At 52.7% G+C, this 16,271-nt stretch overlaps 1 protein-coding gene across 1 annotated transcript in view; it reads left to right on the top strand.

Moving 5' to 3' along the window:
* The window catches only part of Lhx4 (LIM homeobox 4), a 42,188-nt gene extending 26,096 nt beyond the window's left edge, over positions 1-16,092 (top strand). Inside the window, exons 3-6 of the mRNA XM_021660274.2 lie at positions 4,302-4,504; positions 8,764-8,918; positions 9,265-9,436; positions 11,511-16,092. Of these exons, the coding sequence (XP_021515949.1) occupies positions 4,302-4,504; positions 8,764-8,918; positions 9,265-9,436; positions 11,511-11,905 (925 nt within the window). The 3' untranslated portion in view covers positions 11,906-16,092. The remainder of the gene's footprint in view (positions 1-4,301; positions 4,505-8,763; positions 8,919-9,264; positions 9,437-11,510) is intronic.
* The last annotated feature ends 179 nt before the right edge of the window (positions 16,093-16,271 follow it).

The raw sequence follows: 16,271 nt of genomic DNA, 5'->3' as shown, positions 1-16,271 counted from the left end.
GAGTGGTGGCTCCTGTAGGCACAGGATCTGCCGTGTAGGGTACACCGCAGGAGCTGGGAGAATGGAGGCACTTGCTGGTGTCTCAGTGGCCACAGAACAATTGTGTGACTCTCATCACAGGACAGCACTTAAAACCACCCAAGTGCGGGGTGTCTGTAGGGTAGGACTTTTGGGGCCCTGGTTCTAGAAGTCCTGTGCCTTCAGGGTCTTCCCACTGTTGTCTTTCCACGAGATCCAGACACTGGGAATGTATTTTTTTGCACCGGTAGGTGTCCCAGGGCAGACTTGTCGAGATCAGAGGGCTGGACAGAGACAGGCCAGGCACTAGAGCAGAGGGGCGGGACAAGGGCAGAAGGCCGGGGGCCCTTCCTGGGGTCAGAGGCAGCCTAGAGGAAAGATGGCTCTGTCTTTGGAGCTTCCTTATTAGCCCCTAGCTGTGTGATGGGTGCACACACTTCGGGGTGAGGGCTACCGCAACGACCTTATGGGACTGGGATGCATTGGCTGCTCAGGACGTGAGGAACGTGAGGTATTCAAGCTTGGTTTTAGCCAGGGGCGCTGTGCCTGCTTGCTGCTGCTGTGATGAATCCCAGAGAGAAGCAATTCGAGAGAGGAAAGATTTGCTTCGGCTCCTCATGTCAGGGGTTCCCGTCTCTTTATGGTGGAGAAGGCATGGAGGAGCCGCTTGCTTTGTATTGATCAGGGAGTGGAGGAGAGATGGAGCAATCATCCTCATGCTGTCCTTCCTCTTTTTATTCCATCCAGGACCTAAGGGGGTTCCCACATTAGAACCTATGCTAGGGCGGATCTTCCCCCATCTAGTTAGTCCGCTCTGGAAACACCCTCACAGACACAGTCAGAGCGGACTGGAATAATCTCCCAGGTGTCAGTCAATCAATCAAGTAGACAAGCAAGATTAACCCGTCCCAGGCAGCACATCTGTGTCTCTTGCCTTTGATGCTGGCTGTGAGCAACCTGCGTTACTTTAGAGGTGTTGGGTTCAAATCTTCATTCTGTCCTTTGCTGTCGGTGTGAGCTGGAGCGGCACGTCACCTCTCTCTGTCTCAGTTTCTCGTCTATCACAACATAGTACAGCGCCCACTTTTCAGCCGGGACACTCCTGAGACATCTGTGAGAGGAGCTGCTGACAATGACGGTGGATGAAGTTTCATGTTTTAGTAAACTTCCACTCGGGACACCGTGTCGTGTCCTCAGTGGAAAAGCTTTTGATGGGGGCTGTTCTGCTGTCCCCTGGCTACTCAGGTACACCTTTCGGGAGTTCATTCGCTCACTCACTCACTCTCTCACTCCTCACTCACGCACTCATTCTGCAGCTCTTGTCTCTTCCCTGTTACATGCCGGGTGAGGATAAGAGGAGGGGCTGGCGGGAGGTGAGCCAGTCCTTCCTCGCATCGTGTCCGTTTATCTCTTTGTGACACTGTCTAAGCCCAGTGTCTTGGGAGAGTTAGGCAAGCCACAGCCCCCAGCCCCTTCCATGCATTTCTGTGCTCATCTTGGGTGAGCTCTAGCTGCTGTCCCATGAGGCCTCCTCAGGCACAGCCTGCAGGAATGGCCTTCTAGAGAACGAGGCCACACCTTGTGTTGGTGGAATGGGCAGTCCCTACACACAGGAGATACTTGTCAACAGCACTGAGGTGGGTGCTGCCTGGGAAATCCCCCGGAAGACATGTGACCTAGCTGGTGCCCACCTCCACCCTCACCCCATCGGCCTTCACACCCGGTCAGACTATTGTTGAGACCACTGGCTGTCTGGGTAGCAGCCACACTCAGAGCTTCAGCTTGCTTTGGGCCCAGGAATTTTTTACATGGCAGCGTGTTGCGTCACTGCTGGTCACGTGACAATTGTGTTGCCTGCCACAGCCTCTTCATCTGTGACCATGCTTGGACACTGGAGGCCAAGGTAGCGCACAAAGGGGGGCCCCAGGCAAGGATCCTGTTGGCCATGGTTCAGGAGAAGAAGGTTCTACTCCCACTGGTATAAATCCCACAATCAGAAAAGCCGCCTCAGTGGCTGAAAAATGCTGGTGGGCAAGTCCATTTATTTTTCATTTTCCTTGTGCTCTTGCACCCTCGAGCATGAATCACTGTCGGGATGAGATTAAATTTATCCCCCCCATCATCTTTCCCGTCTCCGTTGCTCTGGTGTCTGTCACTTGGGTTTTCTGACTACTGAAAGCCCATCGGCTTTCTGGAGGCCGGGAGAAGTGGCTTTTGTGGGGGAGAGGCTGCTGCAGCGCCAGGCTCTGCTCTGGTGTCTCCTCAGCCCTCTCCTCCTGGGTAGGATTGGCATTAGGGAGATCTTCCTGGAGATGCTGCTCCAGCATCTTGAGCAGCAGGTGTGGACGAACCCTCCCTTCCGGAGCCTCCCGGAAGGGTTTATAGTGAGCACAGGTGAGGAGGTGTTCATTGGTGGGGTGTGGGTGGGGGTGGATGGGGAAAGTGAAGAACTGTCGAGGACACTTTCGAGTGCTGGGGATACAAGATACAGGTTCTGTCTGTTGCCCTGTCCCACTCCCACGCACACAGGGACACACAGGCACATGCACGCAGAGGACAGAGATGTCCTGCCTTTCTGTTTAAACCAGGAGCAGCTGCAGCTTCCCTGCCTGTGGAGGAAGCCTGTGCATCACCCATGCTCTGGGCAGTTGAGGCGGGTGCAGACCTGGCGCTATGCCGTCCACACTCACGTTAGGCCCTCTGGGAGCATCCTCTAATTGTGTTATTCAGCAAATAGAAACTGCTCTTCCGGGTTCTACAGCCCTATGAGAATCTGACAAAAGCCCAGGTCCCTTTGAGGCAGGATTTTAACCAATTTGGGGAGCCTCGTAGGACCCCAAACTCCTGCTCTGAGAGGCTAGCTTTCTCTGGAGGGACATCTCAGTCCCTCAGACCCAATCCTTTTCTCGCGTAGCCTCAGGAGAGCAGCCTCCCTACCACACCATGGCTGCTGGGGAGCTACCCCTGATGTGGAGATCCCAGCTTGTCTCCAGGATACCATGTCCCCAGAGGGGGTGGGGTGGAAGCTACAGCCGTATGGACATGCCTGTTGCAGGCCGCTGCAGCCCCCTCAGCAGGTATCATTGCTGCATAAGAGACCCATCATTCTGCATTAATCTGGGATTCATCATGATCGCCATGACCATAATTAATTTATTTGGTATTAATGTGGATGAAATATGTACTGTCCTTTCAGGGGAAATCAGGCTGCCTATAAGCATTAGTTAAAAGGACCATTAAAATCAAACCTTCCCCAGATCCATTAGGCAAAGTCTCTCATCCTGAAGAAGATAAAGTTCTGCTGTGTGAAGTGTCATGAATAATTAGGTTGATTGCTGTTTTAAACTCTGCCCCAGCTTCGCAGCCCCTCCTGCCTCCCTCCCTCTTCCCTTCCAGACCCGGGAAAGAATTACCTGTGGCCAAGCACCCCCTCGGCTGCCTTGACTCTAGTATTTCTCTCTGGCTTCCGTGGTCGCTGCTAGGACTCTGTGTGTGCGTCCATGTCTCGGGCAGGTAGATGGGCTTCAGGGATTCCACTGGACGCTGCTGCCAATGTATTGATTTCTTCTTCCTTGCTAGCCCTGGTGAAGGGTGGCAGTGGCGGTGTCCTCCTGCCTTCCTGCCAGTCCAGAAAGGGGTAGAGCAGGCTCTTCCTAAGTGAGGTCTGCAGCTTCCTTACTGGAGAATAGTAAGGTTTTGACAGACAGCACGGCTTCCTGGTCCTGCCTGAGACCATGATATCCCAGGGATGCCTGGGAAGGGTTGGGCTTTTCTGTGTGCTCAGACCTCGAGTGCGTGCATGCCTGCCTGCCTGTGGGTGTGTACAGGAGAGCCCCACTCTGCGGACAGTGTTTTCCCCCCGAGTGCCCGCAGACACAGCCACGCACTGCCCCCCAGCTACTCACACGGGGCTCCCCCATGGGAAACCTTGCTGAAGGCTGTGTGTGCTAGACTGAGTGGTCCGCAGTGCGCATGGCCCCTTCCTGGGCTGGTCTTTTAGGGAGCACCACAAAGATGAGGAGAGCGGCAGGTGGAGAGTGACCTCCTGCTCCCTACCGCTGCCTCCGTGCAGTGGGGGTGTCCCCCTTGGGTCCCTGGCCCGTCAGCTCTGGGAAGGGAACTGAGGAGCACCCGGGACACAAAGGCAAGGGCGCTAGTAGGAGGTCCTGTGAGCTTTGGCGTTCTGTGGGCCCTGGAGTGGTGGGGCAAGAGAGGGCTGGTAAATGGTTGAGGCCCCAACCCCGACCCCCTGGTTTTCACTTCCTCTGCTACCGCCCTGACAGGCGCTTTGGCACAAAATGCACAGCCTGCCAGCAGGGGATCCCCCCGACCCAGGTGGTCCGCAAGGCCCAGGACTTCGTCTACCACCTGCACTGCTTTGCCTGCATCATCTGCAGCCGGCAGCTGGCCACGGGCGACGAGTTCTACCTGATGGAGGACGGGCGGCTAGTGTGCAAGGAGGACTACGAGACCGCCAAGCAGAACGGTAAGCAGCTTCACAGGCTGAGGTGCCCGTCTCTCTGGGTCCCCCCTGAGTGCCCAGCGCTCTGGGCACTGCCAAGGCCCGGCCTCATCTGAGGATTGTAGCCAGAGTTCCACAGTGAGTCAGCTCTGAGCACCTGGACCCCTCAGATCTTGCTGGCTTGGTGGAGCACTGACAAAGCTGTGGTTATTGGCCCCTGTGAGGTAGTGAACTCGGCGCTCTCCCTGCCTGGCTTGCCTGGAGCATGCCTGGGGAGCTGAGGGGTGGCTTGGGACCTTGGTTGACAGGGGTGGCGGGTGGGGGTGGGTATTTGGGGTGTACACTTTCTTCTTCATCATCTCACTCCTCACAGGATGCCAATCAGCCAGAGCCACGGGGCTTGTGGGGTTGGCCTGTTTTCAGTTGTCTCCTGTCTCTCAGACTGTGGCCTCAGGGGTGCCGGTTCTTGGGTGCCTGAAGGCCTGAAGCTGGCGCGAGGGTGTCAATCGGTCAGTCAGAGCAGTGACTGGGAGGAGCCATGTTTAGGGAGACTCAGCAGTATGATTGCTTCGACCTCACCTCGAAGACCACAGCCCACACTTCAGTGGAAACTCACAGCTCAGTGCAGCCCTCAATATCTCCCAGCTACCCCTGGGAACCCGGCCTCAGTTGGGCAGCCTTTGCCCTCCTTGTCACAGCCTCAGAGGGAAGAGGCTCTCTGTCTGAATAGGGCTCAGACCTGTGCATTCCCTGTACGGCCCCCAGGAAGGCCAGTTCTGACTCTCACTTTCCTGAAGCACATCCCACTCTTGGTTTCTGAGTCACAGCTCTGCTAGTAGGGTGAGGGTATCAAGTCCTGCATCTGAGTCCAGAATTTGACCAAACCCAATCTAGGATTCTCCCCACCCCCATCCCCAGACAGGGTTTCTCTGTGTAGCCCTGGCTGTCCTGGAACTCGCTCTGTAGACCAAGCTGGCCTCGAACTCACAGAGATCCGCCTGCCTCTTCCTCCCTGAGTGCTCAATCTAGGGATCTAAAATGGATCTCTGTAGACCCCATTCAAACACTCTGACTCATTCATTCTGGAGCAGTGGTTCTCCACCTTCCTAATGGTGACCCCAACCATAAAGTTATTTTTTGTTGCTACTTCATAATTGTAATTTTGCTACAGTTATGAATCATAAACTAATTATCTGTGTTTTCTGATGGCCTTAGGTGACCCCTGTGAAAGGGTCATTCAACCCCAAGGGGTCCTGGCCAACAGGTTAAAAACCATTGCTCTAGTCCTTTAACACTGCATGCTGTTCCTTTGGAGTTCAGCAGGATGTCACAAAAGGGTGTCAACACAGACACGCTCAGGAACACCAACACAATTTAGAACTCTGATGGCTTTTACCGGATCTTCTTGTCAAAGACCTCACGTTGACCTTGTGCATTCTCAGCCCAGAATCTCCTGGTGCTGTGGGTGGTTCCAGAAAGGAGGTAGACTGGCAGGCGTGTCATAGGAGAGGCAAGAATTCCCTTGTATGGCTTGCCACCGTATGGAAGGAGTTTGTCCTCCTGCAGCCCTCTTTTAGGACAGTGGGAAGCACAGGTCTTCACATCCAAGGCTGGGGGGGTGGGGCGGGGCAGTTTACAGATTTGGAGCTTCTCTGGCCAGCTGTGTCACTGGCTGAGTCTCAGCCCTGCCACAGCGGCTAACGAGAACAATGCTTGGAAAAGGGAATACTAAATGAGAGCAAGTCCTGGCAGAGAGAAACTGAGGTGTGCTAAAGGCAGCAGGAGGCCCGTGTGCTTGTCAGAGAGGGGAGGGCCCTCCTGCCTGTGCATGGATCCTTGACACGGCAGGGGACATTTGTCTGCTGTACTGCGTGTGGCCGTTTTTTTAGTTTCCCTTCCTTCTTGTTTCTCTAAACCTTCTTCCTGGCTCATAATTCCCTCCCTTGAGCTAAACAAAGGCTCTAATAACAGCGATTTGCACCTTTAGTGGAAATTATTTTGTTCATTCATCTCACCTCCTTCGATATTTGCATTTTCAATATAACGATGCTGCGTTTTTTGTTGTTGTTTTTTTTTTGCCAGGGACAAGTTTTAGGAGGCACTGCATAATTCAAAATGAACATATGTTAAGGCTAATTTTCCATGGGAATTAATGGTGTAAGTGTGTGTTACGGGGGTATATTCTGCAGCCACACCAATCCATAACCAAAGCGCGCTTCCCCTTAATGCTACTTTTTATTTTCTCAGCATTATCTCCAGTACCTTGCTGAACGCTCTCTCCTAAATTAACAGCCCAGGGTGTCATGGTCCTGCTTGGCCTTCCTCATAGTGTTTTTATCACATTTAACTTCCGCACCAAAGTTATTGATTTTTGGGTACATTTTTCAGCCCGAGCACTACCACCACCTACTTAATGAATACTTGGATGACATAGTTATAGGATATAAAAAAGATTTTAAATTATAATAACAGTGAATGTTAAAATAACAGCATAATAGTTCCCATAATCACATGAAGAAAGCCTTGAGCACCTGAGCAATGGTGCTGCATCAACCAGCCACCCACCGTGGTGACGGGGCACCGCCATGGGCTGGGAGGAAGGGCTCTCTAATCCACTTAGCCAACCTGTTCGGAAATCAAGTGACTCTCATGAACTGGGTCCCCTCCCCTGCGCCCACACACCCTGACAACACACCCTCTCCACACACTCTGACACACACACTCTGACACACACACACAGGCACGCACACACACTGTTTCTTTTCAATGAGGAATTCTCGCTGTGTTGTCCAGGCTGGCCTCAAACTCTTGGGCTCAAGTGATTCTCCTGCCTCAGCCCCTAGAGGAGCTGGGACTACATAGGCTTGTTTCATTACTTGGGACTTTGTGCGTGACGGTTATCCGCATGTTTTGAAAGCACACCCCATGTTTGTATAACTTAGATTTGCCTCCGTGTTACGTTGTGAGCTCTATCAGTGTGGCAGGAAGGGCTGAGGCCTCACTACAGCATTTACAGTGAAGCATCCCGGGCCTTCCCTAAGCAGCGATGTTCTCAGGGCCCCTGCCCCTTGTTGGTCCAGTTGGTTGAGAGCAGCTGAGATGACAGTGGCTCTGAGGCCTTCACCCTCTGGGCAACTGCTGAGTTGCTAGAGCACGGAACCCACATGGGGAGGTGGCATTGCTCCCAGCCTCAGACGCGAGAGTGCTCACCAGCTCTCTGTGGTTGACCCCGGCCTCTCCTAGAGCCAGGGACTGCCTGTAAGGCTAACAGTGAACCGAACCGTACACAGTAGGTGCTTAGTGACTGTGGGTCGCTGCTGTTGTTCCAGGAGGGCTTTTTAAAGGGAAAGGAAGGGGGGAAGGGAGGCAAGGACAGGTGTGAGGACTGACGGAAGTTGGGGCCACTTTATTTCTTGCCCACTTCACTCTTGGCTTTCCCCCAGGCATGCTGGGCAGAGCCGAGTCTATGCAGGAGACCCACAATGCACCTTGTTTGTGAATCACTGAACAGGCAGGATGCCAAACGTAACAGCCGAGCATTCACGAGAACCTGAGGCTGACTGCTCAAAGCCCACTGAAGACTTTCTTTGCTGACCAATGTGTCGCCCCACACGCCCTTAACCGGCCCTTTACACACAATTTGACTGTGACCCACAGCGTGAAACTCATTTTCCCTTTCAACTAGTCGTTCATCAAGGCTGTGAAAGCTAAGGTGTTTCACAGAACACTGTGTACTTCTTTCTATAGGCCCTGTGGGTTTTGAGCATTAAGTTGATGGCGGAACTCCAGGGGTGTGTGGGGTCTGACGCCACAGTTTATGAACATACAGATGACCAGTGGGGCGCGGGCTCCCCCCAGGTGTGAGCTGTAGGCTGGCAGAGGCAACAAGGCCCAGGGTGGGCCACCACAACAGGAGGCTCGGAGAGGTGGCGGTGCAGGCTGCCTGAGGCCGCTCAGGACAGACTACATCTTGGCTGTTTCCTCTGACAGCCGGAGAGGGTGTCTAAACAGAGCCCATGGCGGGGGAGTGAGGGGAATTACCCGTGCTCTGTTTGTGACAGGCCTCGGTGTGGCTAAACTGACCGGGGAGGGAGAAGATGGAGCTGAGGGGAGACGGGAAGACGGCTCTCAGGGAAGGCTGCCCACCAGTGTGTCTGCGTGAGGAGCACTTCTCCGAGACTCTGCCTGTTCTTCCCCTGAGCTTGTGTGGGGAAAGGAAGGTAGACAGAGGAGGCCCAGCGGCTTCAGCTCAGCTCATTCCAGGAAGGTGGTTTTCCCTGCAGATGACTCGGAGACTGGGGCGAAGCGGCCACGGACCACCATCACAGCGAAGCAGCTGGAGACACTAAAGAACGCTTATAAGAACTCCCCGAAGCCTGCCCGGCATGTGAGGGAGCAGCTCTCCTCCGAGACGGGCCTGGACATGAGGGTGGTACAGGTGAGAGCCTGCACTGCTTTGCCCCTGAGTGATGCGAGCCTGGGGCAGGTCTCTGTCCTCCACCTGAGGGATGCCAGAGAACATGGGTGACATTATCTGGGGAGTGGTGGCGCTCAGGCTGTAGGGAGCTGAGTTCAAGCCTCACCACCCCAGGATGAGAGGCTCAGGCTGAGGAAACAGTGGGCACCCTCCACTTTGTTCGGGCGTACACCAAAATTTTGGTCCATTTCTGTCCATCTGCCTTGAGGGTCCAGGGCCTTTTGGTGCCTCCTGAGTGTCATTCTTGGGGGGAGGGGCCTGGGGTCTTTAGGTAGCTCCTGAACGTGCTGCCTGTGCTTTGTGGCAGGTTTGGTTTCAGAACAGAAGGGCCAAGGAGAAACGGCTGAAGAAGGACGCGGGGCGGCATCGCTGGGGGCAGTTCTACAAGAGCGTCAAGAGGAGCCGCGGAGGCAGCAAGCAGGAGAAGGAGAGCTCGGCAGAGGACTGTGGGGTTAGTGACAGTGAGCTGAGCTTCCGAGGTGAGCAGGGCTGGACGGGTGAGGCTGAGGCCCTGGGCGAGGCCCTGGGGGACAGTGATTCTTGCCAGCAGGGGGGAACGTTCTGATGATGCCCTCCTGGGCACAGGGTTTCCCCTGACCTTCAGTGAAGGGTGGGAAGGGTGTTCATAGCCCTTCCAGGAAGGGGTGAGGAGCAGAGAGGAAGAGAACACTGTTGCTGAGATAGGGAGGCTGGGGTCCCTGGGACCCAGCCTAGCCCTGTCCTGGCCCAGAGGCCTACTCTCCTGCTGCCAGAGGTACTCCCACCAGTCCACACAGTTGTGAGCACACAGCTGCGTCTCAGTCTTTGCCCCAGCCCTCCTGCACTTCTCCCCTTTGCAGGGACACTGAGCTCCTCCCACGGTCCCCTAGAGTAAGCCGGTCCTCCAATCCTGGTGGCAGGAGGACATGCTCAACAGGCCTTTTCCTGGGAAATCAATAATGTGAGTGCATGATGGGGAGCTGGCTGCGGTTCCGAAACCCCTCCCCCGCCACTCACTCCATCCTGTCCTCCGCACACAAGCTTCGCGGCATGCGCTAAACTCAAATCTGTGCATCAGCAAAATTGCAAATTACCGCATGAGTGGATCCTCAGGTTGTTTGCAAATAGCCATGACTGTTCTTTCACTGAGCCCTCAAATGCAGAAGATCTTTTTGGGGGGGTGGGGTGGGAAGGGAAGAGTCCTGAACTGAGGCTTAGAAGATTGCTAACTATAGCTGTCAAAGTCATCCTTTTTTTATTTCTGAGCCTCAGTCTATACCTGGGGCATGTCACGTCCTTACCCATCTTACAGAGTTGTCATGGGCATTAGTGGACACAGCCAGCTTGGGAAAAGCTAAGCACACCTGTGTATATGAAGATAAATGGATGGCATGGTTGTTCCCATAGGAGCCTATTGTAGGGAGGGCAGGGTCCAGGTGAAGGGCCAAAGCTCAGGCGTTTTATGGTGGAGATATCTAACCTTTTCCTTCCTGCTCTCCTTGAATGACATGCTCCCTCTTTTTTATGTTCCTGAGTAGGAATGTGGGGGTCAGAAAGACAGGGTGCTGAAGTCTAGTCACAAGTGGCCTTTTGTAGGAATCACTGTGTAAGCCTAGGTAAAAGTAGAGAAGGAAGACACCAGAACACATTGCTTACCAGGAGCAAAAGCCATGACATCTCTGATCTCAACCCAGGGGACTGCTGAGCCCAAACTCTTAGATCACAGTGCTTAGGACCCAAGGAGAGCCAAGGAGATTTGCACCATTCCCAGGCATCTTGGCAGGATTGGAAAACCTGGCTAATCTCACCTGAGATGCTCAGATCCATCCTTGGAACACACAAACGCACCAAATCTTGTTTTGTGCGCATTTCTCTTGGGTGTGAGTGGGTCTCTGGGTATAACATGTTCTCTCTCTCGGTAACACACAATCTTGTAATTCTTAAGACTAAACCTGCTCACCCCTATTGGAGAAAGAAATTCTTTCAGCAAATTCCATTAGATCTCCTTAATGAAATTCTTCAAGAAACAAGAAGGTCCATTTGCCTTAATCAAGTCATTCTTCATCCTCAGTAAGTAGGTTACTGAACATAGAAAGAAACTGAGTTCTTGGATGCTGAACTCCATTTTCGGGTGATCAGGGTACAGATGGAAGAGTGGTTCCTGGCCACCTTTATCTTACTGGCCCGTATCTCAACCAGCCCAGCAAAGCACTTTTCTTGGTTTTAGAGTAAACCCTTCCGACTTGTTTCCACTTGTGATACAATCCACCAAACTCAGGCACTCCCACTCCTCAGCGTCCCCAGGGGATCTCAGAGCTACTGTGGACCAACAAGCTCAGCACACACTTTCCAGCCCATGAGGCCCTGGGATTTAGGTACAGGCATTCCTTGTTTTCCCTTTGATCTGGGTTGGTCTCTAGCAAGTAGGCTGACCTGTTGGTGTCTGACCTGTGCTTGGCAGGAAGGCAGCTGCTGCCGTGGGCATCCTTCCTGGTGTTTTTGTTGCTGGTGGTGAAGAGCAGGGGCCACAGAATCCCGGCCACTGACAATAAATCTCCCTTCTTTTGTCCACAGAGGATCAAATTCTCTCAGAGCTTGGCCACACCAATAGGATTTATGGCAACGTGGGGGACGTTACAGGCGGACAGTTAATGAATGGGAGCTTCTCCATGGATGGGACAGGACAATCCTATCAGGACTTGAGGGATGGGAGTCCCTATGGAATCCCCCAGTCTCCATCTTCCATCTCGTCCTTGCCATCCCATGCTCCTTTGCTCAATGGGCTGGAATACACAGTGGACAATAATCTGGGTATCATTGCTCATGGAGGGCAGGGAGTCAGCCAGACACTGAGAGCCATGGCTGGGGGACCCACCTCTGACCTCTCCACAGGAAGCAGTGTAGGCTACCCTGACTTCCCAACCAGCCCAGCCTCTTGGCTTGATGAAATGGACCATCCTCCTTTTTAGACTTTTCTCCCAACCTCCCCCGTCCTCCTGGCTTGAGAGAGCATCTTCAAGGATCAAAAGAGACTTGCCTCTTACGGATCAAAAGTATGCCAATGTGAAGCTCCATTATTTTCAATGGAAGCCCTCCGCTGGTTCCCAGAAGTCTGAGGCCACACTAGGACACTGCTTTCTTGGGAGGTGACAGGAGAGCAGCCTCATCTTAGCCACAGCACAGGGGTGGGCAGCCTAGAGCTCTAGGGACGCTGGCTTGTCGGCTCTCTCTCCTCCCACCCTGCTAAGAGGCTTTGGCTGCTCAGTGCTTTGACAGCACAAGGTGACCCGTGCCCAACCACTCGGCCTTTGGGAACTCTGCTCCAGCTGGTGCAGCTCACACTTTGCCTCCTAAATCACTCCCCTCACCAGAACCAGGGAGAGGCACCATGGCCCTTGAGAATAATAAAATGGTGTCTGGACCACCTTGGTTACACCCTAATTTTTGAAATAAAGTAAGTTATTAAAGGCTAGTAAAAACATTGATGGCCACAGTTTGATATGAAAAAAATATAGCCCCGTCCTGTTCTGTCTATTGCTGTGAAAATGACTCTTTCCCTACCTGTAAGGGCGACCCAGAGTCAATCTGGGCTTAAAAAAAAAAACAAACCCATCTATATTGTTGAAGTCCTGATGGCAAGAAATGGCTTCCACCGCAGCTGACTCTGGCTTTTCACCCCAGGTCTGCAGAGGCCCTTTGGTGCACAGTGCCTTTTCATTTGCTTAGACCATTTCCTCCCCAAGACAGGCTGAGGGCTACAAAGCGATCAGAGCCACACCATGCAGAGACCAGAATGACAATCAGTGAGAGCATTTGTAGATGGTTTCCAGACAGGCCGCCGTCTGTTCAGCCGCCGCCCCAGTGGGTGCTGGTCTTCCCTGGCTTCCTGACAGGGTGGGATGAGATAGGGAGCATTCACTGTACTCTGAGAGAGTTGGTCCTGATGAGCTTGCAAGGCTATTCTCCCTTTAAACAAAAGCTTCCTCCGTGGTACTAGCTGATTCAGTTAGAAGACAGTTTTTGTTGCTTTCAGGGACCAGCCATGCATTTATTTATTTATCTATCTATCTATCTATCTATCTATCTATCTATCTATCTATCTATCTATCTATTTATTTATTTAATTTATTTATTTGGCTTCTCTTGGTTTGGAAGAATAACTGGGCTCTCTGGGTTGCTGGCCAGATTTGTGCCATGCTCCAGGCTCCAGTCCTGCACCCAGAAAGCCCCAGCCCCAATGTGGGGCTCCTTTGCCTGCAGGGTTTGTGGTAGTACTTTACTAAGGTGAGGCAGGGATGAGGCCAGCCTGGCCCTCAGTCTGTCACAGCGGCTGCGCCTCTGCAGGAGACAGCTGTGAGCGGTGGTGCAGCCAGCTTCTGGCCATCAGGAAGCGCTCTGTGTTCAAATGGGAGTTTAGCCAGCTGGAATTTCTTCCCAAGCCCTCAGGAAACTGGTTTATTTCTTCTGGCCTCACATTCTTTTAAGCAAGACCAGAGGGGAAGGGAGAGATGAGCAAGCATTGCCTTCCTTTTACATGAAGTGACAAGACCAAAGACCCAACAGCCTTTTTTGCCTCCTGTCAGCTACTCAGCCACATTTTGAGGATTCAGGTATTTCAGGGAGATGAAAGTAAGAAACACATCTCCTCTTTGGCTGCAAGTCTCTTTCAAGCTAGGTTCAGTCCTTCTTTGTTGAAGAAAGAGTCAATTCTCTGATCGGTTCTGTAGTAGTGTTTTGGTGGCCTCTAGCTGGCTTAGCTTTTGTTTGAAGAGTGCCAGCATAGACCTCTCTCTTGAGAGTCCCGTCTGCGGCTGAAGATATTAATTATTCAGTGCTGTTGGAATTCCCCAACAATGTGAATGCTGGGTGATGAAGGAGAGACAGATGCAAGGTAACATGCCATGGGGAGGAAATGGCAGCCAGTGATGTGACAAACCCCTTCTTGAATACTCCATTCTCAGCAGACTCCCCAGGACACGCAGGAGCAAAGCCAGGCCGGGCAATCTAGGTGAAAGGCTGCACAAGGTAGGCCCCTGCCTCAGCTTGGCTATCGGCCCTGCCCCCTGTAGGTTTGTGTTTTTAAACATTCTGTGCAGCAGCACCACTGAGACCGATTGAAGTTGGTTGGTTTTTGCTTTTGTAAATGAGTTAACCATACTCTCAGCTCAGTGGTGGGAGGCCAGGAGGCTAGCCTCACTCGTACAAACGCTATGAGTATCTTGAGGAAGTCGGTGCGCATTGCAGTGATGTCAGCAGAAGCCTTTTGGGATTCTCCTGGGCCGTTGAGCTGGAGGGACTGTCAGGAGATCCCTGGGTACGAGGCCACAAGAGCTTTCTGTATGTTCTTTCTGCTTAGAGCCGGCTCCCTCCAGGGCGGCACACTCTAGTGCCCAGTTAGAAGCACAGCCACTCTAGGGCTCAGATTTAAGCGGCTCTCCCTACAGGTTCTGTTCAAATTACAGCGGGGCTGGTGTCCCAGTGGCCACTGCACGCCACGGCTGCTCTTTGCCTTGCCTGTGGCTTCAGATGTAGGCTAAGATGCCTCCTTATGAGAAGTCCACACTAGGGTACCGGGCAGTAGCCCTTCCCCTCCTTGACCTCAGATCACCAAGCATGCCCTTCTAGAGGCATCTGCAGTATCTGGGCCCAGCTTCGGCTCTAAGAGAATACTCAGTGGACCCCTGTGTTAGACTGTGTGCGGCGGACTGCTGAAGCCTGGAGCAAACTTAAAAATTAAGTTAAAAAAAAAAATCCCATTATTTCCAGCGGCAATTGGCATAAGCAAGGATGGAAACAGAGCGACTCTAGGGAGGTCTGTATTTGTGGGAAAACAGTAAGACCATGGAGGAAACGTCAACCCCAAGGGCGGTTGGTCAGCTGGCAGAAGCCGTCCGTGGGGCTCTGTGAGGCACCCGTCTCTCCCTTTCCCTCCCACCTTGCCCCTCCTGATGGTTACCACGGAAGGTGAACACGGGTGACGGTGTTGAGGCAACTGTTCCCGAGGATTAATACAGTGAAACCACGGGGAAAGAACAAAATTAAGACGCAGGGAAAGCACTGGGCAGTGGCCTGAAAGGTGTCTTGTGCTGTTACAGGACATAAAATCTAGGGAGATAATTGAGCGCTGTTAGCTCTTTATTATTAAGATCAATTTGCAAGTTCATGTAAAAAAAAAACAAAAAACTGTAGAGCAGAAAAGCTAGTCCCACGTGTGACCTCCCAGCTGGCGCTTCCCAGCCGGGTGTGCGACAGCCCCCATCCCGAACCCCCACGCAGCCCCCACCCGCACCCCTGGACCCACACTTCTAACCACGATGACGACCACACCTCCTCAGCCAGCAGGGTCTGGAGGCTCGTTTTTTTCTTTTTTTAAACGGTGCACTTTAAAAATTGGAAACGGTGAGATGAAGAAAAATTCAATTAAGCGGAAATGAGTTTTGTTTTATTGCCTGCTGCTGAAGGGCTCTGGGCATGCTGAAAGCTAAATAAAAGCACATCACCGGCTCTCTCTTTCTTGGATTGGTCAAGCGTCCTCCCTTCCCCTCATTCCCCTCCCCCCCCCTTTTTTTTTTTACAATAGTTTCTCCAACTGCTCTAACAGTGACTGGAGCCAAAAAGAGAGAGCCCAGCAAAGCCATCCCATCCCCACTCTGCTTGGTAGGACCACACTAAAAGCACAGATTCATGCTGCTAGCTCTGGTGAGGAGACAGCTGCAGGTTTGGGAGGGGCGCCGAGCGTTCTCCGCCTAGCGAGGCAGAGCACGGGCACAGGGCGAGGCTGCCTCCACTCCCACCTGTTGCCAGCTACAGGCAGGGATGATGAGGGAGTTTCCGGCGTGAGGATAGTGTTGGCCCAACCAGCAGGTCCAGGGCCGCAGGATGCTGCTCTGAGCTCACACGTAACACCTCAAAGCCCCACATCTCCTAGGCTTTGGATTGTTACCCCTCTCCTTCACGGTGTAGATTTTGTGCAGTTAAAAAGAAATGAAGTTGCATTTCCTGGAAAAAGAAAAAGAAAAAAAAAGCCCCCCCCCCCTTATTTGTCGCCATGTGGCTCTGGAGAGCAGAGCCGGTGCTTTTGTTTGTATATGCCTCCTGTGTGCTGGCATGAGACGTGTGCGGTAAAACTGTAAAATAAAGATGGAAATTCTTTAGAAGCTGACTGTCTTGCTTTTTATTTGGTCCTCCGGAGACTCTCTCTCGACATAGGCAGCCTAACAAGCTGAGCTGAATCAGGAACTTGTTATCCCAAGGAAACCAAAACCACAACTCTAAATTCAAAAGTCACTTACAGCTGTGAAATATCATGAAATGCCAGGCTGGCCGGCCAGCAAG

This window comes from Meriones unguiculatus, chromosome 11 (genome assembly GCF_030254825.1).
Source record: "Meriones unguiculatus strain TT.TT164.6M chromosome 11, Bangor_MerUng_6.1, whole genome shotgun sequence".
Taxonomy (NCBI): domain Eukaryota; kingdom Metazoa; phylum Chordata; class Mammalia; order Rodentia; family Muridae; genus Meriones; species Meriones unguiculatus.
Note: the sequence above shows the minus strand (reverse complement) of the source record. Positions and strands in the feature narration are given on the sequence as shown.